This window comes from Phalacrocorax aristotelis, chromosome 3 (genome assembly GCF_949628215.1).
Source record: "Phalacrocorax aristotelis chromosome 3, bGulAri2.1, whole genome shotgun sequence".
NCBI classification, from domain to species: Eukaryota; Metazoa; Chordata; class Aves; order Suliformes; family Phalacrocoracidae; genus Phalacrocorax; species Phalacrocorax aristotelis.
The window spans coordinates 101094951-101116804 of record NC_134278.1 but is presented as its reverse complement, the minus strand read 5'-3'; the positions used below and the strand labels follow the sequence as shown (position 1 = coordinate 101116804).

At 39.7% G+C, this 21854-nt stretch overlaps 1 protein-coding gene across 1 annotated transcript in view; it reads left to right on the top strand.

Moving 5' to 3' along the window:
* Positions 1-21854, top strand: part of CNIH3 (cornichon family AMPA receptor auxiliary protein 3) — a 53585-nt gene that overhangs the window by 14400 nt on the left and 17331 nt on the right. Inside the window, exons 2-3 of the mRNA XM_075088773.1 lie at positions 12916-12984; positions 17407-17454. Coding sequence (XP_074944874.1) covers positions 12916-12984; positions 17407-17454 — 117 coding nt within the window. The remainder of the gene's footprint in view (positions 1-12915; positions 12985-17406; positions 17455-21854) is intronic.

The following is a 21854-nucleotide window of genomic DNA, read 5'->3' as shown; positions in this document are numbered from 1 at the left end:
AACCGCAATAAAAAGATGAAGGCAAGGTGATCAGATGTATGTTTGTGCCTGGGTGGAGCCACAAGAGCTTTGTTTGCATTAGCAATTTGTTCAGATATCTGCGTGGAGAATTGTTTAATAGTGGCAGCATACGAAATTCAAGTTAAGTAGAGCAAGGAAATGCCATACAGTTGTTAATGTGAAATCTGACAAATAGAACAATTTTCTGCCCTTGAGTGATTTAAAACCATTTGCAATTTTAATCCAAAAAGGCACTTCTTAAAGCAATGCTCTGCTCTAGAGATGAACGACAGTACAATAATCAGACAGAAATGCATAGTTTCACTTCTCATATGTTGTTAGTCTACTGACAGTATTGTTTCCCCTAACATTTTATATGGTGCAGCAATCTGGTGGCATTGCTGCTTCTGCCGCTGATTCTGTAAATCATTTATGTTCTCTGAGCTTCATTTTTCCTCTTGTATACAAAATGGAAATTATATTTTCCTTGCATTTGTTAAGGCCTTCATTGCCTTGAAGGGAGATTTATAACTGAAAGGCATTGTTAGTTATTATTGTTTACTTTTATTAATATGCGATGAATTAATAAGTGTAGTATTCAGAAAAGTAAATACATTGGGGAGAGATAAGAAAGGAATACCTTTCATCTCACTTTCCTCTATGCAGTTTATTTGGCTGTAGTGTTAAGGTTCTCATCAAAACCAGCATTTCAGATATACTGGTCTGGGAAGGAACTGAGTTGCATGGGCAGGTATGATGGAAACTAAGATTTGAGCCTTTTTTATTTTTTAATAAATTTTTAACAAAAGGATATAGACAAGGAATAAAGTCTGATAAAAAGGATAAAATTCTCTGGCTTTTAAGGAAGGTTGCCCATCTATTAAGGCAATTTTTAATACTCTCTCTAAGCAAAGGCTGTCTGTCACTCTTTAATAGAGGAAAGAGGAGCCCTTCATACTAAGGGAAAGTCTGGGAGGGGTGATTTCCATGAGAATTGTACCTGACAATGCAAAGATCACTCCAAATTGCTTTATGTCCTGTCCATGCTTCATTCATCACGTAACTGCAACTTCCAGTGGGATTTAAGCCTCACTTTAAATATAATTGGGATGCAAATGTGCCCCAGTATGGCAATTTGAAATACCAGGCAGGTTTGTAGCTGAGATCATATGGAGAAAGGCAGGGAACGAAGTCATATGAGATAACATTGAGACACTGACTGATATACCCATCTGGCTAATGGGGAAGTGCTGTTACAAATATCTGAGCGCTTGCTGGGTTTCAGAGATAAGCAGTTAAAGGCAGTCAAAAGGGGTGAGGGAAGGAACATTGTCAAGGATATGCAAGGTTTATTCTTTGATACTAACATGCAACATGGAGTTGCATATTTCACCTATTAGGTTAATATATCCATGTAAAATTACATTAGTAATGTCTAAGCTGAATGATTGTTTTTGTCTTTCTGACTTTATCTAGTACTTTTTCAGGGCAAGTATGTTTAAACTTGCATGTATTTTGTAGTAGTCTGCCTTCTACAAAGAGGAAGAGGTAATGCATCATTTGTGCTTTTCATTGGGAGCTAAGACTGTACTCTGATAGCTTGTGATGTGAACCAGACAGGCAATGTTTATTAACTGTTAACAGGTTCCTTATCTGAAGTACAAACCCACAGAAATACTGTAGGTGTTTGGCCTATGGGGCTTTCTAACACCATGCTCCTGAATCTGAACTGCTATCTAAAGAATCAGATTTTAGTGCATCTTTGGGTTATCTTTGCAAATGAGGGATATTGAAGTTCATAAATAGCAGTGGTGGTATCTGCCAGTGTAAAACTCTTGCCAATTTCTAGATGATGTACTGAATTCCATTACTAATATGGAAGCTCCTGACTACTGAGACAGTTCCTACACCTGCCATATATAAGTTCCTGCAATGTGGCTTTGATGGAGGGGCGGAGACTAGAATTGTGTCAGGCCGCTCTGCTCAAAGAGTTCCTAATCAAACTGGAGCTGTTAAGGTGCAGTCATATGGGTACTGTGCAAGCAGCTTTTCTTATCTCTTTTGCTACAGCTTGACTCGCTGGGAAGATTTCCCTGCTTTCTGAATCGTCTTCAGAGGAAATTTCTGCTGCGTCGTCTTGTCAAGGACACCTCTTTTCTCGGGCTGCAGTAGCAGGCACAGAGTTCTTTTTGGACTTGGTCCCTGCTTAGATTGGCAAGGGCAGAGTGTGGTATCCCCTCAGCCACAGAGAGCTGAGCCTGCTGAATAGCCAGGTGAACCCTCAAACAGGAACCTTATTTCACCGTTTGTTTTTTTATTTCTCTGCCACTCATTATTGTGCTAACACATTATTTATGACCCTTTTATCATGTTTGTAATGATCTTCCTTCTTCTCCTTACTGTTAGAAGTGAGGAGTTAATAATGCCAGGATAATTGGATGCATGGAACTTACGTATAAAGTTAGAGACGTTTGGCAAGCAAAAGGTTTTGACTTTTTCTAAAAAGAGATTAGTTAGATCTAGTTTATTTTGGCAGGTGTCAGGATAAAAAGCTCCAGACACCCAAGAGTTAATCCAGTCACTTTAGGAAAAAAACCGAAGTAGTGATATAGTGCCAGCATCATTTAGCTCTGTTATTAATTCACATACAAGGGCTGTAATGCATAAGGTTTGCGTGTGTATGTGTGGGTTTGTATGAATGTCAATTAGCATGAGCTGGGATGGAGTTTCTGCTGAATTGAAGACAAATGGGTTTGGAGTTGTGCCAGTCTTGATGCAAGTTCCTGCAAAATAAAACTTTCTCATTTTACTAAGTAGCTGTTGTAATGAAGCAGTCTTGGCAATGACATACGTGGTTTGTGTTATCTATGCAACAAATTTAGAAGTTAGGAGAAGGCTCCCAACTTTCACAGCAGGTTTCTGCTGTGTTCCGAATGGAGTGGTGAAAAGGGAAATCATGTGCCTCCTCCCTGTTTTTAGAATAAGCTTGGTGTATTTACCACTTGGATCTTCTGATGTGGTGTCTGCAGAAATTGGGGGCTGAAGCTGACAGCCCAGGAAGTCCTCTCCAGTTCCCTTTCCTGGATTCTGTTTTGACAATTAAGTGACAATAAATTAATAACATTAACTGGCATTATAGGACAAACAAAAGACTTTGAGAAAGAAAGATAAAATGTTTCAATCTCTACTAAGCGATGTGTTTTCTTTAAAATAAATACAGTGGAATATTGAACTATGTCATATAATCTGATTTTCCTAAAACCAAAATAAATTCCAAAGCAAAAATATAGTGTTGGAACAACATTTTGCTTTTTGTCTTAAATCTGGAAATTCTTTCAGAATTAGTTTATTGGAAATGTTGAAAATATCTGTTCTCCTGACTTAGAGAAGACACATATTTTTGAAAGCTCTGACATGTACACCTAATCCTCTTCTTACTAAAAATGGGGTTCTGATTGCTTATGCTAGTTAACAAAATGCTAGTGTGCAGGATCATTGGTAGCTATTCTTTGTGGCTGAAATAGGAGGCTAAAATAGACCTTAAACATTTCTTTGAAAGTTTGTATGGTTTTTGACTTCCATGTCTTGGTCAAAATGTAGCTTAAGTTTTACTTTCTGCTGCCTTAAATCCTACGGTCCTGCAGTTTCAATACATATTTCTTCATTTCCTTCTCTGAACTGTTTACATAGTACTGATAATAATGGCTACAGAGCAGCTCTATGCCCCCCAGCCCCTGAGCAAGTAAATATTAGTGAATCACTACTAGAACACATTTTGGATACCCAGTAAATTGTAGTAGCTTGTTTTATGAAGAACTATTACTTTACTGGAGATTTTTTACACCCAAAAAGATAGTCACTGGGGGCATGAGTGAGAACAGCTTTGTAAACTTGTTATATTGCATAGCTCCAGCGTTTTAAAGGCAACATGCTTCAGTATCTGGCTTGCTGAATTGCTGAGTTTACTATAGTTATGAATGTAACCATGATGAATAATTTTTTGCTCTTTCAGTGGGTCATAGATTGAATTTGGAACCTGAACATGAAGCAGCTCTGAGGCTTGCCAGGAAACCTTAATGAACTTTAAGTGCAGATCCAATACTGGTAACAGACAACTAGTGTTAAGAACATGAGTGAGTAGCACCATAAATGCTCATCTTACTAAGTATGAAATAAGAATATAAAAATTTCCTCTTTAAGAAGTGAAAAGCAGAGAGTTATATTAATCTGTAGATTTTCTGAAGGGTTTGAAAGTTAACCCCCAGTCATAGAACAAAGATGTTTTTTTCAGTTTCCTGTCAGCATGTATGACCATGCTGTGCAGTGTTGGCCTCTGTGTCTAATCTATTTTATTTCTCCTGAATTAATTTGAGCAGTAACAGGCTACTTTGTCCCCTCTTCTAAAGACAGAAAATGACTTGTGAAAGGAATCTGGGAACTGCTCTTTTGGTGCATGTCTACCCAACTCCAGGTGTTTTAACAAAGTAATCGGCTGATAACCCCTGTTACAAAGAAATGCAAGTACTATCTAAAAGCTTTGTGCTTATTCCTAACAGAGCCTGCATCCTTTCAATGAAGTTAATTTTCTACTTAAGTGATAATTATAGAATGTTTATAAAGTACATATGCATACATTCTGGATGTTTTCCCATCGCTGTACCTTCATGTTTTTATTTGATGCCCTTTTTTGAGGGGCTGCGGGTAGATGATAGGTGCAACAGTAGGCTGTGTTTTTTGCAGTAGAAGTTAAGTTCTGTCTTTTCTGCCGTTGGAGGCTATGAAGGCTGTGCTGTGCAGCTCAGTGGCAATCAAGATGTTGCAGGAAGACATTGACTTATTATAATATGATATGAAATGAGAGCTGAACACCATTTCCTCTGAGCAGCAAGCTCGTGGTCTCAGGGCCTTAAAAACCCCAGCCCATCAGACATTTAGTAATGCTTAGTAAAAAAAAAAAAAGAACAATAAGCTCAAGCACTGGCAAGTGAAAAAAATATTTCTTGTCATAGCACAACCTGTGTTCCATCCTTTTCCTGCGCTAATGAACCACAGTGGGCCAAATTGCTCTCTGGTGTACTCATGTATAGTTTAGTATCGTATAACAAGATTTGTTAGTATCACAGGCAGAATTTTTTCCCAGTGATTTAATTTCATTTTTTTGCCTAGCCTAATGTCAGTACTTTATGGTGTTCTTAAAAGAAGTTTGTCAGGTTGATTCAGATCTGGTTTTAGTCATCTGTGATGCTGTGAGTGCTGAATTTAACAAAATGTGGTTCTGGTGAGGGGGAGGAAAACAGTACTTAAAAAGCAGTTTAAATTTCATGTTACTTGATGTGTCACGTATGGTCTCTGGGCCTGTAGTAGACACCAACCACAAGGTTCCCCTTGTTGCCTCTGCCTCTGGTTCTTTTGACCTGCTTGCAGCTGTTCTTCAGAGACAGCTCTTTATACTTCATTTCTTGATGTAGAGTGCAATCCCTCTGCCCCTCCTTCCTCACATGTCCCTTCCAAACAGCCTGTAGCCATTGATAGCCATGTTCCAGTCATGGGATTCGTCCCACCAAGTTTCAGTAATGGCAATCAGATCATAGGTTTCTAGCAGCACAGTGGCATCCAACTCCTCCCGTTTGTTGCCCATGCTGCGTGCATTGGTGTAGAGGCACATCAGCTCTCGGCTCTGTCACCTTCTTAGAGGAACACCCCTTAATTCCCTTGAGGTGTTTCACAAGTTTCCTTGTTGATTCCTATTACTTCAGGAGCCCCTACCTCATCTGTACAACTTCCAGTGTGCTGCAGTGTAGGCAGCACGTCTCAGCACATCAGGCTGAGGGACCTTTCTAGTACCCCATCCTTCTAACCTTGCCATGTCATCCCACAGCTTTGTCATAGGCAAGCCTGATACTATCCCCTTCCCTCTTCAAGTCTAGTTTAAAGCTCTGTTAGTGAGCCCTGCTAGCTTGTGAGCAAAGACCCTCTTCCCCCTTTGAGAAATGTGAATGCCATCTGGCACCAGCAGGCCTAGTGCCGTGTAGGCTATCCCATTATTGAAAAACCCAAAACTGTGGTGGTGACACCAGCCACGGAGCCATGTATTAATAGACTGAGTGCATCTATTTTTTCCAGTGTTGCTGCCTGCAACTGGAATGAGAGAGGAAAAAATAACCTGTGCTCCAGATCCCCTTACCAACTGTCCCAAGGCCTTGAAATCTCTTTTGATTGACCCTGGACTACACGTTATGGCTTCATCGCCACCCACATGGAAAAGCAGTAATGGGTAATAGTCCAAGGGCTGCACCAGGCTACGAAGCTTCCTGGTGATGTCCTTAACCAGGGCCCCAGGGAGGTAGCAGACTTCCCTAAAAGGAGGGCCTGTCCATCATATTGGACCCTGTGTTCCCTTCAGAAGGGAGTTGCCCACAACTATAACCCATCTTTTCTGCCTTGTGGAGGTGGTTATGATCGAAGCATCATAGAATCATAGAATGGTTTAGGTTGGAATGGACCTTTAGACGCCATCTAGTCCAACCCCCCTGCAGTGAGCACGGACATCTTCAACTAGATCAGGTTGCTCAGAGCCCTGATACAGGGCTGTAGGCCTTTCTGACACTGGCAACACCTGGTTTGAATGGACTGTCATCTACATCATCTGTTGACTGGCCTTCTGCAGCTAGAGCCTCATACCTGTTGTACAGAGGCACCTGGGAAGGCGAGGTGGACAAGGAGGGGCTTTGCCTGCCTCCCTGAGTATGGACTTGCCTCCATTCACTCCTGTCCTTTAAGCTAATGCCTTCAGCCCAGTGTGGGGAGGATACAGGATCCCCTTGATCTTGGTTTTTTTTCCTGGTGGCTGTTCTGTTTCTGTCTCAGGGAGGGCAGAGCAGGGTTCCACTGGTCTGTCTCTTTCTCAGGCTCCCTGATGCCCCTTAACCCTTCTACTTCCTCTCATAACTCTGCCACCAGGCTGAACAGATCATTGCCCTGGTCACACTTCACACAGCTGTTCTCACTAGTGCCATCCCTTACCAGTGAAGGCTCTGGCAGGCCCTGCAGCCTGAGACCTGGTTGGCTGCGTGTTTTCATGGGAGCTCTGTCTGGGTTGCTATATCCATTCTGGTGAGTGCAGAGGACATAGCTTTCTGCCAGCGGATACTATAGCTAAGCTCCTTTGCCAATGTCATGGTTCTCTGCATCTTTCTATGGGCTCCCCATACTCCATTGTGGCAAGACAGTGACTTATGTTCCATTTCAGGTCCTTTTGCATTCTTACCTGACTGTCACATATTTTTGTCTATTTCTGCTTCTGCTCAACAAAATCCAACAAAGTAACTCACCCAGCTTGCATCAACATGGTTTAAACATGATAAATATTCAACACTATTTCCCAAACACAATAAATATGAATGTAGAGCAGTTGATGGGCAGGCATGAAGTTTAGGAGGACGGCATGCTCCTAAACCTGTCCACCTTCTGCCCATGTGCTGACTTGCAGACAGCCTATGAACTGCTGGTATGGGTGCTGTGAAAGCTGTGAATGATAGTGGAGGGGTAGACAAATTGTTTAAATGAACCATTAAAGACACTTTCTTCAAGGTGGAATTGTGGTGCATTGACAAGGTGGTGGCAAGGAAACATATGTTAAGTGTTACTGTTCTGCGGTTAGTGTGGCTGTCATCAAGTTCTGTTTTATCTTAGGTTTTATGAGATGCCAATAAGCAATAATATCCAACTTCTTTGCTGTCACTGAATTCACACCCACACCAACTCCACTGTCACCCTAAAACGTCACATTCTCAATTAAAATATGGTTCTGTAAGAGCTCAGGGATTAAAAAAAAAGAGTATCTTCCCTAAAAATGAGATATCAAATTCATTGCTACCATTAATAGGTGAAATTTTCAGTTTGGTGGGTGCATAAGCATAGGAAGAAAACAAAATTCAGGTCCAATCTTATGTGAATCCAGACAATAACAGCTTTGCATATTGAACTAGAGATGAGCACAGAGAGTGTGGGTAACGAAAACAAATTTTGTAAATATCATTGCAGTTGTAGCCATACTGAAACATACGTTGTCATCACAATCTCATCTGTTCAGTATGTGTTTAAACTGGGGCAAACTGCTTGCTGACTTACTTGCAGTTATGAGATTTGCAGATGGTGTGAATCACCAGAAAATGCAACCAGTATTTTTATAAACTTTTAGTTTTATTAGGTGGATAAACACCCACAAGTACACTTTGATGGACAGAAAAAACCATGGCTAAGGCGGTGGCAGAACAAACGTCCCGCAATGTTTTGTAATGTGGAAACACAGGGAAAATTCCCCAAGTCAGAAGATAGTTCAAAATCCATTACCCACTCAATCTCTGGCCCCTTTCTGCAGTAATGGTAAAAATTATTGCTGAACATGCAGCTTTTTTTCCTGATATAGTTTTGCAAATAAACAGGTAGCTTGGTTTTTTTCTTGGAGTTCCTAAATAAATATCGAATGGTCCTTATTCTCTTTCTATGAAGCTGTGTACAACATTGATATTTACTAACAGAAGTAAATTTCTCCTCTTTGCAAGATCAGTCCTTGGCACACGTTTCCAAAATGCTGTCTGCTTAGCTATCTGTTTAGCTTTGTGACGAGTGGCTAGTTGTTTTTCTTTAGAATGGTCTATTTATTGTGTGGCTTTTGGAGAGATGGTGTCACTGATGTCCATGTGTATGTATGTTTTCTAGTCTTAATTGCCAGCCTGGATCAAATTAGACTGGATAAGTAAAAGATATTGAACAGTTTATAAAAGGCATTAATTTATAAAGGTGAAATGATGGCAATTCATATGGTGAAGTGCCCTGACTGGGATCGATTACATTGTTTGTCTCCAAATTAACTACTCTGTCAAGTTGCTGATAAGTGTGACAATTTCAGAGGTGAAACAGACCTTGAGGATACCCAGATGCTGTTCCAAACCGTTCAGGAACTGTGATCAGCTGATGTTTGGGAAGCAGGTAGCTGTACTGCATCCAGCTGAAATGTCAACGGGCAGAAGATGGTTTCTCTAGAGTATGGCCAGAACACTGCATCTCTTGTGAAAGCATTGTGAAATATTTCATGGAGGGAAGTAGTTATTTGGTTTTTTATAGGTAAAAATGGCAATTCTGGCCACACATGCCGTAGGGCATTAAACTGCTGTACAAGGCTAGTTATAATTGAAAGAGGAAGATGATTGCTAATTAATTATGTAAACCACGTTGCAGCACTACCCAGCCATATTTTCAGTAATACAACATAATTTGTTGCAGTTACCTATTGTACTGTGAGCAACCACCAATCTTAAGAAGCTACAGCTTTGTTTCCATTGTTTCTCATCTGCATTTTTAGAATTAGGATGCACAGCATTGTGACACTTAAAAAAATCAACACAAAAAAACCATGTCCCCCCCAACCTTTGTGAGTTTCTTTATATTCCTTCTAATTATGAGCCTGCCTACTGTTACACTTTCAAGCTTTTCACTGTGACTGAGAAATAGGAATGTGTTTTTTCATAAATCAAAATAGATATCTTCATGTTATCACTGGATTTCTGTTCTTGAGGATTTAACAAAATATAAACTATTATAGAGCTTTTATGAAATAAAACATTAAGAATTGAGCAGGATTTATATCTGTCAGCCTCCTTCCAGAGAGGCACTGAAACTTTTACTAAAGAAACTTTCCTCCGGTCCAGTGTGCTTGATACCAGACTCAATCCCTTTCTTGCAGGTATAGCAGGAATGTCTCTTAACATTGTCATAATTTGCAGGGATCCTGAAAGGTTTGTCGGTGAGACTATTGTATCTACACTTACTGTTTCCGAGAAAACAATGTACTTAATACTGTCAGATGAGTTTCAATGCACTTAGATATAATGCAAGCATAACAAAAAATAAATTGCATGCCAGCAAATAAAGAGTAGGTTTTTGACTACAGAGTTGGGAATGCTGGTAAAAAAAAAAGTGAAAGCAGAACATGAGGAAATCTAAATGCCTGTTATATTTGTGGTAGTCTCTTTTCCAAACTGTCATTTAGTATTTTTTCAAGACTTAGCTGCATTAGTTAAGGCTAGCTCAAGAGAGCCCTGCTGTAATGGTTCCCAGTTCTTCATCTAAACACACTTCAGGGTTATCATCTTATCTCTCTATGTTCAGTGAATCTTTAAAGCCTTTCCTAGACTTCTTGAAGGGTGCCCACCTTATCATTCCAGTATTTGGGTTCCTCGTGTTGTTGTCTCAGACCAGTCTTTCCTCACAGCATGAGCTGGATCTTGTACTGGCTGTCATTTCATGATCATCTCAAACTCCTTGTTGCTATTTCTGACTACCAAAAGGAAGAGCACAGCATATTCACACTTCCCCCTCCCTCCCCCCCCCCTCAAGAAATTTCAGCTCACCTCTACATTTACAACAGAAAAAAAGCTGTTACCAACTGTACATTATTAAAAACAGTTGTCGCTCAAAGCTCATAACAGTTTTCTATCTTAAAGCTACATCTGTAAGTACCAGTGCAGTGAGGCAAAGAGTGTTTAAGGGTGAAACACTGGATCCTAAAGTAAATCAGTGGCACAGCTATGAAGAGGCAGCTTTTACCTGTAACGGGGTCATCCTTCCTCCTTTCTGTCAGTGCTGTCAGGGTTGAAGCAGATACCCAATTACAAACAGAAGCACGTGCGTCTGACTTGCATTGTTGTTACCTCTTAACAGTTGGCCTAGCTTGAGAATATGAAGACCTGTTCAAGTAGTATTAAATATAGAGGTGTCAGAGGCCTTATTCTTCACAAATGTACTCCAACCCTTTCAGTTTCTGTTATTTGCTCTTTTACCTTAGTCTAAACATCCATTGCAGATCTTATTCCTAACTTGTAGAGGTACTGCATCCATGGGGAGAAATGCTTAACTTATAATCACGTTTTATAGTTCCCTTTGTGGTTTATTCTGGCACTTTGACTTGTCATAGTTGAATGAATTGAATTCTGTAGAGTGTTCTTGTAAAATGCCACACTTCTGATTTTAAATGTGCTTTAGTGTGATGAATGCAGCATTAGAGTGGGATGTGGAATAATGCTTAGATTTGTGGACTGTAGCTCTAGGTTTTATTCTCAAGCCTCTCATCAGATTATTATATGAATCATGGATAGGTCATTGTTGTGGTTTTGGCTGGGATAGAGTTAATTCTCTTCACTGTAGATGGTATAGTGCTGTGTTTTGGATTTAGTAGGAGAATAAGGTTGATAACACACCGATGTTTTAGTTGTTGCTGGGTAGTGCTTACACTAGTGAAGGACTTTTCCAGCCTCCCATGCTCTGCCAGGTGCACAAGAAGCCAGGAGGGGAGTGGGCACAGCCAGGACAGCTGATCCAAACTGGCCAAAGGAATATTCCATATCATATGACATTGGACCCAGTATATTAACTGGGGACAGTTGGCTGGGGGAAGCAGCAATCGCGCCTTTGGGGTCTGGCGGTGTCGGTCAGTGGTTGGTGAGTGGTTGCATCACTTGTTTGCTTGGGTTTTTTCCCCCTCCCTAGGTTTCGTGTCTGTCTGTCATTATTTTCCTTTTCGTTATGTTATTATTACTATTGCTATTACTGTTTTATTTTAATAATTAAACTGTTCTTATCTCAACCCATGAGTTTTCTTCCTTTTGCTCTTCTGATTCTCTCCCCCATCCATGGGGGTGGGGTCAGTGAGCGAGCGGCGTGTGATGCTTAGTTGCTAACTGGGGCTAAACCATGACAGACCTTCTCAGGATTTTGGCTCCTGCATTCCATATCTGTAAAATGAATGTGTTTTACCTGTACAGCAGGTCTGTGTTGACACTTGGTTATTTTTTGAACAGCTCGGCCACAGGCATGCTGTAACATGTCATAGAATGGTTGTTCTACTCATACTAATTACCCAACTGCTACCTTGTACTTCCATCGTCTTTTTATTGAGAATACTCAATACTTCCCAGGATTGTAAATTGTCTAAAGAGAAATCATTGTTTTAACATATATTTATGTGGTGCCTGTCCTAGTGAGCTTTCATTCCTTGGGTGAAGAAAGAAGAAAAGGTATTACTAGAACCCAAACATAAAGAACATGTTTAAGCACATGCTTTGAGACCTTTGAATGAAGCATGTTGAGGGTTATTACAGCTGTTTTCTTTCCAAGAAAACATTATCAAGCATTATTATTTTTAGTGCACTTCTATCTGCTATACTTTAAAAGCAGGCAGTAACTACCAGTGTGTCTGAATCCATCTGTTAATGGAGGAAACTAAAGGACATGACCAAAAGGCAAGTCTCCATTAATGAGGCCTGAGGTAAAGGTTCTAAAACCTGCCAGAATTTAGGAAGGATGTGTTTTGCTCTGGAGTAGTTTACCTTTTGAGGAGTTTGCTTGATAATGAATAGCAACTTAATTATTATTTAAGCTGATACTAATTCAGAATAAATAGCTGAAGTATGTTTGACAACTAATAAAAAGGGACTGTTGTGTATGTTTTAAACCTGGAATAGGATATCTGATGCATCTCTGTGTTTTAGGCAGCTAATGACTTTTTCTGTCAAGTCTGGAGATGCATTTGTTTGTGAAATAGTTTTATGTTATTTGGAAGTTTGAGAAAAAAATTGTGGCTGAAATGAGGGAAGAAGTCTGGAAAGCAACGATGTTGAAAAGGCTATAGATAGGATTTTACAGTGTGACAGGTTAATGGGTTCTAGGTGTCATATGTAGGAGTATCCCATGTTTTGTTTAACTAGTTAGTTCTTAAAGGAGTGTATCAGGGAAGCTAGTTTCCCATATTTTCTCTGGGAAGGGAGGAAGGGAGGTGGTGCATCTAATGAGTCCCTAAAGGAAAAATAAGCATCTGAATGAGCGCTCATTACAATATTTGAAAAAATTGTTTTTCAGATAATCGCCTTTGATGAACTTCGGACAGACTTCAAAAGCCCAATAGATCAGTGCAACCCAGTCCACGCAGTGAGTACAACCAGTACCAGTAGCAACAGCTACTAAAGCAAGGGAGATGCACTGAGCTGTCAGTGAAAGTATGAGTGTGGAAATGAATGTAGAGTCTGGTCTGTTGTGAAGTCAACTGTAGTTTGGAAAATTGATTTATTGGGCCATTCTTAGGAAGCCAGATAGTGACTCTTTATTCTAATAGCTATCCTTTTTACTGAATGAGGCAGGAAAATAATTTGGAAGTTCAAAACCTGAAGGATATATAATGTGATGCTAATGCTTTCTTTTTATCTTTTCATTCTGTGGCTCAAATTTTCCTTTTTGAAATAATTTGCATGGGATGACCACCTTCTTCCATACCGCCTGTATCAATGAGTCAAAAGCTTGAAGGGATCTGGTAAGAGGTGCATTCCTAGACTTCTGTGTCCCATGGCAGGGCCCTAAGTTCTCCTGTGCTTTAAGAGTAAATAAAACATTCTGCTGCATCTGCTATGGAAAAGGTTAAATATCACCCTGGGACTGTAAACTCAGTTTTACCTAATGAACCAAAATGCAACCCAGATTTAAGCATGTGAAAATTCCTCTGTTAATTAAAGCTGCAATCTAGGGTGATTTAGCTGACTACAGTTAAAAATGTGTCAGATTTGTACCACCAGAACTGAGAGAACTGAGAACTTGGCTCCCTGTCATCTCACTGGGAATTACAATGATTAATGTCAGGTGCTGAATTTGATCTTTACAGAGTATCAAGTTATTGAATTGCCTACAAGTGATAACCAGATTCAGTAGCTAGTACTTTGCTCTTTAACCTTGTTTCGTAACTCAGCAGAGGATTTGTGGTGCCGCTTAAACCACTGATGATTTTAAGTGTAATCTTTACATGAATCTTCAAATAAGACAGCTTGTTTCCTGTTCACTAACATATAAGCAAAGAATGAGAACAGAAGAAAGAAATTATATGAAGAAATCCTATAGAGCACTTCAATGGAAGTAATCTGGTTTTGAATTTACTGGAAGTAATCTGATTTTGAATCCACTCTATCTGTGTTTACTTCCCATCTTGAGAACTGCACACAAGAAATGTGTATTCATATGTACCAACTTCCAGTAATTTGTTCTCTTCCTAAAACTTGTAAGATGCTCCATGGAGATAGTTTCCTTTTATTTTAAATGGTAATGGAATTGGTCTCCAGGATAAAAAAGTTAATAAGTCCCTGTTTCAGTCATATTAGTTGTGTAATCAAAATTTAATTGGATTACTTCCAGTAAAACACAGCAAAGTATTCTGTGATTGGTTCTTGCTGAGCCACTGTCCATCATCTTTGAAAGGTCATGGAGGACAGGAGAGGTGCCCAAGGACTGGAAGAAAGCAAATGTCACTCCAATCCTCAAGAAGGGCAAAAAGGAGGACCTGGGAAACTATAGGCCAGTCAGCCTCACCTCCACCCCTGGAAAGGTGATGGAGCAGTTCATCCTGGAAGTCATCTCCAGGCATCTAGAGGACAAGGTTATCAGAGGTCATCAACATGGATTCACCAAGAGAAGATCATGCTTGACCAACCTGATAGCCTTCTACAATGGCATGACTGGCTGGGTCAATGAAGGGAGAGCAGTGGATCTTGTCTATCTCAACTTCAGTAAGGCATTCGACCCTGTCTCCCATAGCATCCTCATAGGCAAGCTAAGGAAGTGTGGGTTGGATGAGCGGACAGTGAGATGGACAGAGAACTGGCTCAACAGCAGAACTCAGAGGGTCGTGACCAATAGGGCAGAGTCTGGATAGAGGCCTGTCACTAGTGGTGCTCCCCAGGGGTCTGTGCTGGGTCCAGTCCTGTTTAATATATCTATCAATGACCTGGACAATGGGATAGAGTGTAACCTCATCAAGTTTGCTGATGAAACCAAGCTGGGAGGAATGGCTGATACGCCAGAAGGCACTGCTGCCATCCAATGAGGCCTGGACAGGCTGGAGAGCTGGGCCAAGGGGAACCTCATGAAATTCAACAAGAGCAAGTGCAAGGTCCTGCACCTGGGGAGGAACAACCCCATGCACCAGTACAGGCTGGGGGCTGAACTACAAGCAGCTCTGTTGAGAAGCACCTGGGAGTTCTGGTGGACAAAAAGTTGACCATGAGCCAGCACTGTGCCCTTGTGGCCAAGAAGGCCAACGGTGTCCTGGGGTGCATTAAACAAAGTGTAGCCAGCAGGTCGAGGGAGGTTATCCTCCCCCTCTACTCCACCCCAGTTAGACCACATTTGGAGAACTCTGTCCAGTTTTGGGCCACCCAGTTTAAGAAGGACAGGGAACTGCTTGAGCAAGTCCAGCGGAATGCTACCAAGATGATCAGGGGACTGGAGCATCTCCCTTATGAGGAAAGGCTGAGAGACTTGGGTTTGTTTAGCCTGGAGAAAAGAAGACTGAGGGGGGATTTCATAAATACCTATAAATATCTAAAGGGTGGGTGTCAGGACGATGGGACTAGGCTCTTTTCAATAGTGCCCAATGACAGGACAAGGGGCAATGGGCTCAAGCTGGAACACAGGAAGTTCCACTTAAATATGAGAAAACACTTCTTTACTGTGAGGGTGCTGGAGCAGTGGAACAGGCTGCCCAGGGAGGTTGTGGAGTCTCCTTCTCTGGAGACATTCAAAAGCCACCTGAGCGTGGCCCTGTGCCCCCTGCTCTAGGTGTCCCTGCTCAAGCAGTGGGGTTGGACCAGATGATCTCCAGAGGTCCCTTCCAATCCCTACCATTCTGTGATTCTGTGACATATTTGACTCTCTTCTATGAAACTTTCTGTGTTACCTCAAGCAATGATCTCAGATTGCTTACTTCTGCATAGTATACATGTTGCTGCCTTTTATATTGACATAAAAGGAAGATTTTTAACAGGTATTTCTTACATCTTTGGTCGAGTGTATTTTCATTTTTCCCTATGCAGAGTTGCTCATGCCCATATTCCCTTTATTTGGTGGGGTAGTTTTTGTTGTTGCACTATAAGAATGTCTGATGTTTACTCATGTATCTTCCACAATGTTTTCAAGACAGAGGGTAGAGCCTTTTTGACAAGAGAAGGCTGAATTAGAGAGAAAACAGAAACAAAAACAATGGCAGTACTGAGAATTTAATTCATATTTCCTCGTTCACACTCTATTACCCACAGTTCAAAGATAGATTTTCTACTTCTCCAAGGCTGGCTGCAGTTAGGCATCTGTCTTCCAAAGGGAACTGAGAGGGTTATCTTTCCTTCTCCATTTACCTCATACTAAAGGAAAAAAAGCTTTCTGCAGCTTCACAGGCGTATCCACACATGTCCATTCTCATGTTTGTAACCATTGAGTCTAAAATATCTGAGTCTCTTTTACATCACAGACACCAGAGGGAGGCACAATATTTATCTGGTGCCTACCAAGCTTCTACTGTCTGACCATCTCTCCAAAATTAAACGTTTTTAAAAAATGACTTAAACTTGGGGACAAAAAAGGAAGAGAGACATTTCTTTGAAGAATAAAAATAAAACTCAAACTTGGAACAAATTTAAAACATTTGAAAAGCAAAATGCTTAGGGAAGGTTGGCTTCTCACATTGGTGTATTACATTACCTGTTTAAAAAAGATCATTGCTGAGAATATTTTTTCCCATGTCTCAATGAAGATATTACCGGTTAGTCTTCTGAGGACAGCAAAACCACTCTGCCTTCTGCAGTGTAACCAACAGTAGAATCTTTCACAGTAACTCCAGTGATGGGGTTATGCAGAGTGAAATCTGATTTTACTAGTGAATTTCTCATTATAAGCCATTTAAAACAAAACCTGTCTTTGACTTGTCTTATTTCTGTGAATTGAGCTTAGAGCACCTTCTGAGTCCCAGTGCTTAATTACAATGACTTTCAGTATTTATGACTGTATCTGTTGTTTAAAGTGGCATTTCTAGGACATTTCAGATGTTCTTCACTAATGGGTTAAATTCTAATATCACATGTTGCTCAGGCACACTGTTAGCGATAGAGGAGGGGCTGCCATACCAACTTTGTAATTGTTTTTCCTGTTCAGAACCATCTTGAAGCCAGAGGTTGGGTACCTGAAAATGTGAGGCCGAGTCTCTGTGGTATAGATTGGCACTATTGGATTAGAGCCACAAATGCTGACTTAAAAGAAGTTGCAGCCTCTGGCTCAAGGCTAACACAAACTTGAATCCCCAGTTTATATTGTTACACCCAGTAACAGAGGAAAAAATAACTTACTGGGACTTTGAAATGGGTAAATCATTTGGCTTGTGAGCAGTAGGTAAGAAGTGAATGCTGTCTTTCAGATTAATAATGTGTGTTGCTTCCCTGCAGCCATATTAATTATGATCTTGACCCATTGTGATTGTAATACAATGTCTTGAATTTATAATACCAGCTAATACCCTACCTTTCCCCCACTTTTTCTTAACAGAGAGAGCGTCTGAGAAATATTGAACGTATTTGCTTTCTCCTGCGAAAGGTGAGCATAAACTAGCCTAGAATTTGTGGAGTTCATGAGAATTAAAGCCATGAAGTGGTGATGTGCATTCATTTGCTCTTTGAATGATCCTCACACTCCACTGATGAGAGGCTGGGTTCTACTGCAGAAGTGAAAGTCATGATGACCTTTTAAGGACAGAGTAAGACAAATTATAAAAGGTTAACATAAATAGAGGATTTCTGGATAAGGACTGAAACTTCAGAACATCAGCCCATTCATTTTGGAGTGTGCCTTTCAAAGGCAGTAAATAGTTTTGCAGTTGCAGCTTGAGGTGCTTTTATAGCCCTATCAAGTGATGACATTGTTGTAGTACAGGGTTTAGAAATACCCTTGGTTTTGAACAGTGGCTTATTATTTCATAACTTAAACATTTTGTTTGCTACATATTTAATGTTTAAGTTTTTAATTGGCTGAATGGAAAAGTTGATATGGTATTTATTTTAACTTGACATGAGAGACACTGAGTGCCTCAGTTTCTGAGGGATTTGAAGGGGCTGATAAATTGTAGGATTGATACACTCAGGTATTACTCATCTGCAGCTTGAAAGAGTGTTTTCATAAACACTTGTTCTCCTGGCTCTGTCCAATTGAAGTCAAAATAATCATAGTTCCAAAGTATTTTATTCTGTATATTCAAGTTTCTGTGAATTACTGTCAGCAGAATAGTAATGGAACCACCTAAATTATTCTGCATTTTTGCTTAGAGAGGTTATCACTGAAGTGTGGACCGCTGACTGCATCCTAATCAAGCGGATATGGTTTTAAGAAACTGATGGCCTCATCCTTAGAGGTTTTCGAAAAGCCAGTGCTAGGGATTATTGGTTTGGGATGATCTAAAGGCATAACTGTGACTCCGTGCAGAATCTATGAAGCGTCATTCTCTGACCAGTCGGAACCTCAGTCATCTGTTTGGCACCATTATGAGCATGTGACTGTTAGGAGCCACGCTAAAGTACATACTTAGCCTGTTTATGACACTAGAGATATGAAAATATGAGGAAATACTTATCACCAATAGCTTTCCATTTTATCAAATAGGCAGCCAGCCAATTTCAAGCTGTGTCCCAGTTTCTTTGATGTAAAGCAACTGGTAAGTGGTAATGTATATTAATATATGTGGGCCCCATGGGAATGCCTTGCCTGCATCAGTGTTTAATTTTTATTGAGCCTCAGCCTCACTGAAACAGCAAAATGGAGCATTTTGGCTAATTACAGACACTATTCATAAGGGGTTGGCTTGCTTCTGGTTCACTTACAGAGTTTATTAATTCAGCTGCTTCTTCAAAGTTCTTTGGGGACATATTTGTTTTAATTGAGAGATTATATGCAAGAAGAGGAAGGTGTGATAACTACAGAGATTTGTAGTCTTCGGATCTGACAATCACTAAAAATAGCTTTAGTTTATGTAGTATAAAGGATTAATTGTCGGGGAAAATTCTGGAAAAACAGTAAAAAATTAAGTGCCAGCTATAGAGATACAGGAAAACAGCAGTTAGGATGTTTCAGCAAGCACTAAGTATATCCCTCATTATAACATTGTGTGGCTTTAGGTCTGTTTCTCTTTCTATGAAACAACAACATATATGTTTTCCTATGTCTTGAAGTCAGATACATCTTTCAAAGGGCTTTGAAAACAGTGATATCTTGCTGTTTATGATATTAGAACATAATGCATAAGATCTGGTGTAAATCTTTAAAGAGGTTGTAGGTGGGCTATAAAAATATGTTCAGTTTCATTATACCCTGGTTTAGAAGAAGTTATTGGGAATTACTAAATAGGCATACAATATGTCATGTAAAACTGATCCCAGTGGGCAAAGAGTTTCTTAAGGATGGATTTTCAGTTTTATCTCCAAAATACTTGGAGAAGATCATTAACAAACTGTGACCAGGTATGTGATATGTCACCAGATATTATATCTTATTTACATTTTCCAAAATAGAATGGAGGATATACTGTTCTGCAGCCAGGCATTTTCTGACATTAGGTTTGGGGAAAATGTTCCCTACTTGTTTTAATGATATAGAAACATGTGAAGCATATATATGAGGTGCTGGCATGTGTACATGCATGTACACATAGGTCTATGTTTTTATAGTGCTATGGAATTAGATCAGTCTAAGTTTTCTGGTTACTGGAGAATGATTGATTATGTATAAAGAAGCCATGAAATTTGTATAGCCATGGTTAAATCTTTTCTATCCTGAAGTAAATGAGAGGAAGGACTTATTTTCTGAAGCCTGCACCAAGTGAGGTTCTCTCAGGATACAGGTTATCTCATTTCATTCAATGGTGTGTTTTGGGGGCTTTATAGTGTGTGTGCGCGCGCGTGTGTGTATATATATATATAAGGGTTCACATGTGTGCTCGTTAAACTGTTGAATGTCCAATAATTGTCCATTGTGTGGACATCGGTGCCTCATACAAGTGTTCCATGATTCACATAGGACATAACACTAGTTTTGGCAAATGCTCTGGAGTTTGTATGTGTTCTCTTTTTTGCTAGATTGCCTTTGTTTTCTCTAAGGATATGATTACGTGACACACTACGCTGTACAGAGAAACACAAACTAGTTGGGAATGAGCTGTCTTGAGCTAGTGGAAGCAGTAGAGTGTACAGTGGTACAGGCTTCTAGGGCCCATTAGCCTTGCTGAGGAGTGGAATAGGTGAGGTGTGTGCTATAGGTCTACCATGATTTTTGCGATTAAATATTTTGGTGGGGTTGTTAAAATATATTCAGTTAATGATTACAAGAATATTATATAATTGTAATTGCAGTTGTATCTCAGGAAATCTACCTACTTGACCAATTTATGTTAGATGTACTTATTTTAGCACTAAGGACAATTAGGATTTTCCTAGATTAAAACACTGTGTATTTCATTAATCAACTACTGTAATACTTTTACTTTACCTATAAGGAAATTTAAATTAAGTTGTGATTCATTAGGCATTGTAATTATATAATTAATCTGATAAATCCTTACTAAGGAGAATTAATTGAACTTGCTTCCTGCTCAGCGGACATATTTCAGACTTCAGTTTGCTCATGCCAAAGACTGCTGAACAATATAAGTGGTCTTTGTCAAATTATCAGCAAATATTTGTTTTTAAACCCCATTAAGCTAAAGAGTGATTTATGAACAGCAAAACTGGAACCAGAACTTACCTGAGAGGGAACTGAGGTAGGTAAAAGATTTTTACTCATTTTCTTACTGTAGTGGAGCATTTTAGTGAAGATGGGCATAAAATTCATTAAACTGCAAGTGTAAGAAAATGTTGTGCCAGAGCTCAATCCTTTTTCTTTATTTTATTTGGGGTTTGGGTGTTTGGGTTTTTTTGTGCAAGTCCTGAAGGGTTGATTGAAAGAGAGCAAATGCAGCAAGAAATCTAACCATAGGCAAGGTGACATTAATCTCAAAGATGTTCCAGATGAACCTGAACTGTCTTGAAAAATACGGACAAATAGGCAGGCAAAAAATCTTGCAGGGACAAATTTGAATAACCAAGCGTAGCCAGTTCAGTGCTCCAGTACTAGCAGTAGCAACAGTAGATTGTAAATCAGGAGCTGGGGTGTTTAAAGAAAACCCCAAACCCTCTTTACCTAATCTTTTTTGAACCAAGTTCTAATGTTTTACTTAGAAGGTTGGGGATTGCCAATTCTTCATCTCTTCTAGTACTTCTGTCACTGCAGCTTCCAGTGGAGCTGGGTATGGGGTAGTGGTAGAAATTTATTCTGTACTCAATAATTTTGGTGTTTACCAGATTCAATTCTGGTTTTCACTCTTCTGCAAAAATAAAATAAATCTATCTTTTATATTCCATAGTATATACCCTAATATACATCACAGTTATGTTTTACTGTATTTACAGGTTTTGGTAACTAACAAACCCAATGTTATCTTAAAGAGCAAATATAGAAGACTTTCCATTCAGACTGAGACACTGTAAACAAAATGTAAAACCTAGTGAGCATAATATATAATTCCAGACACCTGAGTGTCTGCTTACAATTTTGTTTTGGTATGTTTCCATATTTAAATATTCTGTTAAAAAAAAATTAAAATTGTTTACATGTATGAAAGTAACAGTAATTCAGAGGCATGAGTAATCAGAAGCTTGAGAGTTGTGGCTTAACACCTCAAGTTCGACTGTAGACAGGGCATTCCAAGGAAGAAGATAAGGCTTCATCCTATGGCTGTGTCATGCCTGTTTGTCAGTGTTGAATGCACACACTGAAAGCTTGAAAAAAACCCACAATGTGTTCAGTGAAACATTAGTGACCTCACTGGATCAGCTAACAGGGAACAAGTTAGCTTTTTAGCTTTTCCTTAATAGCAGTTCAAAACAGTATTTTCTGAGTATGGAGGTTCTTCT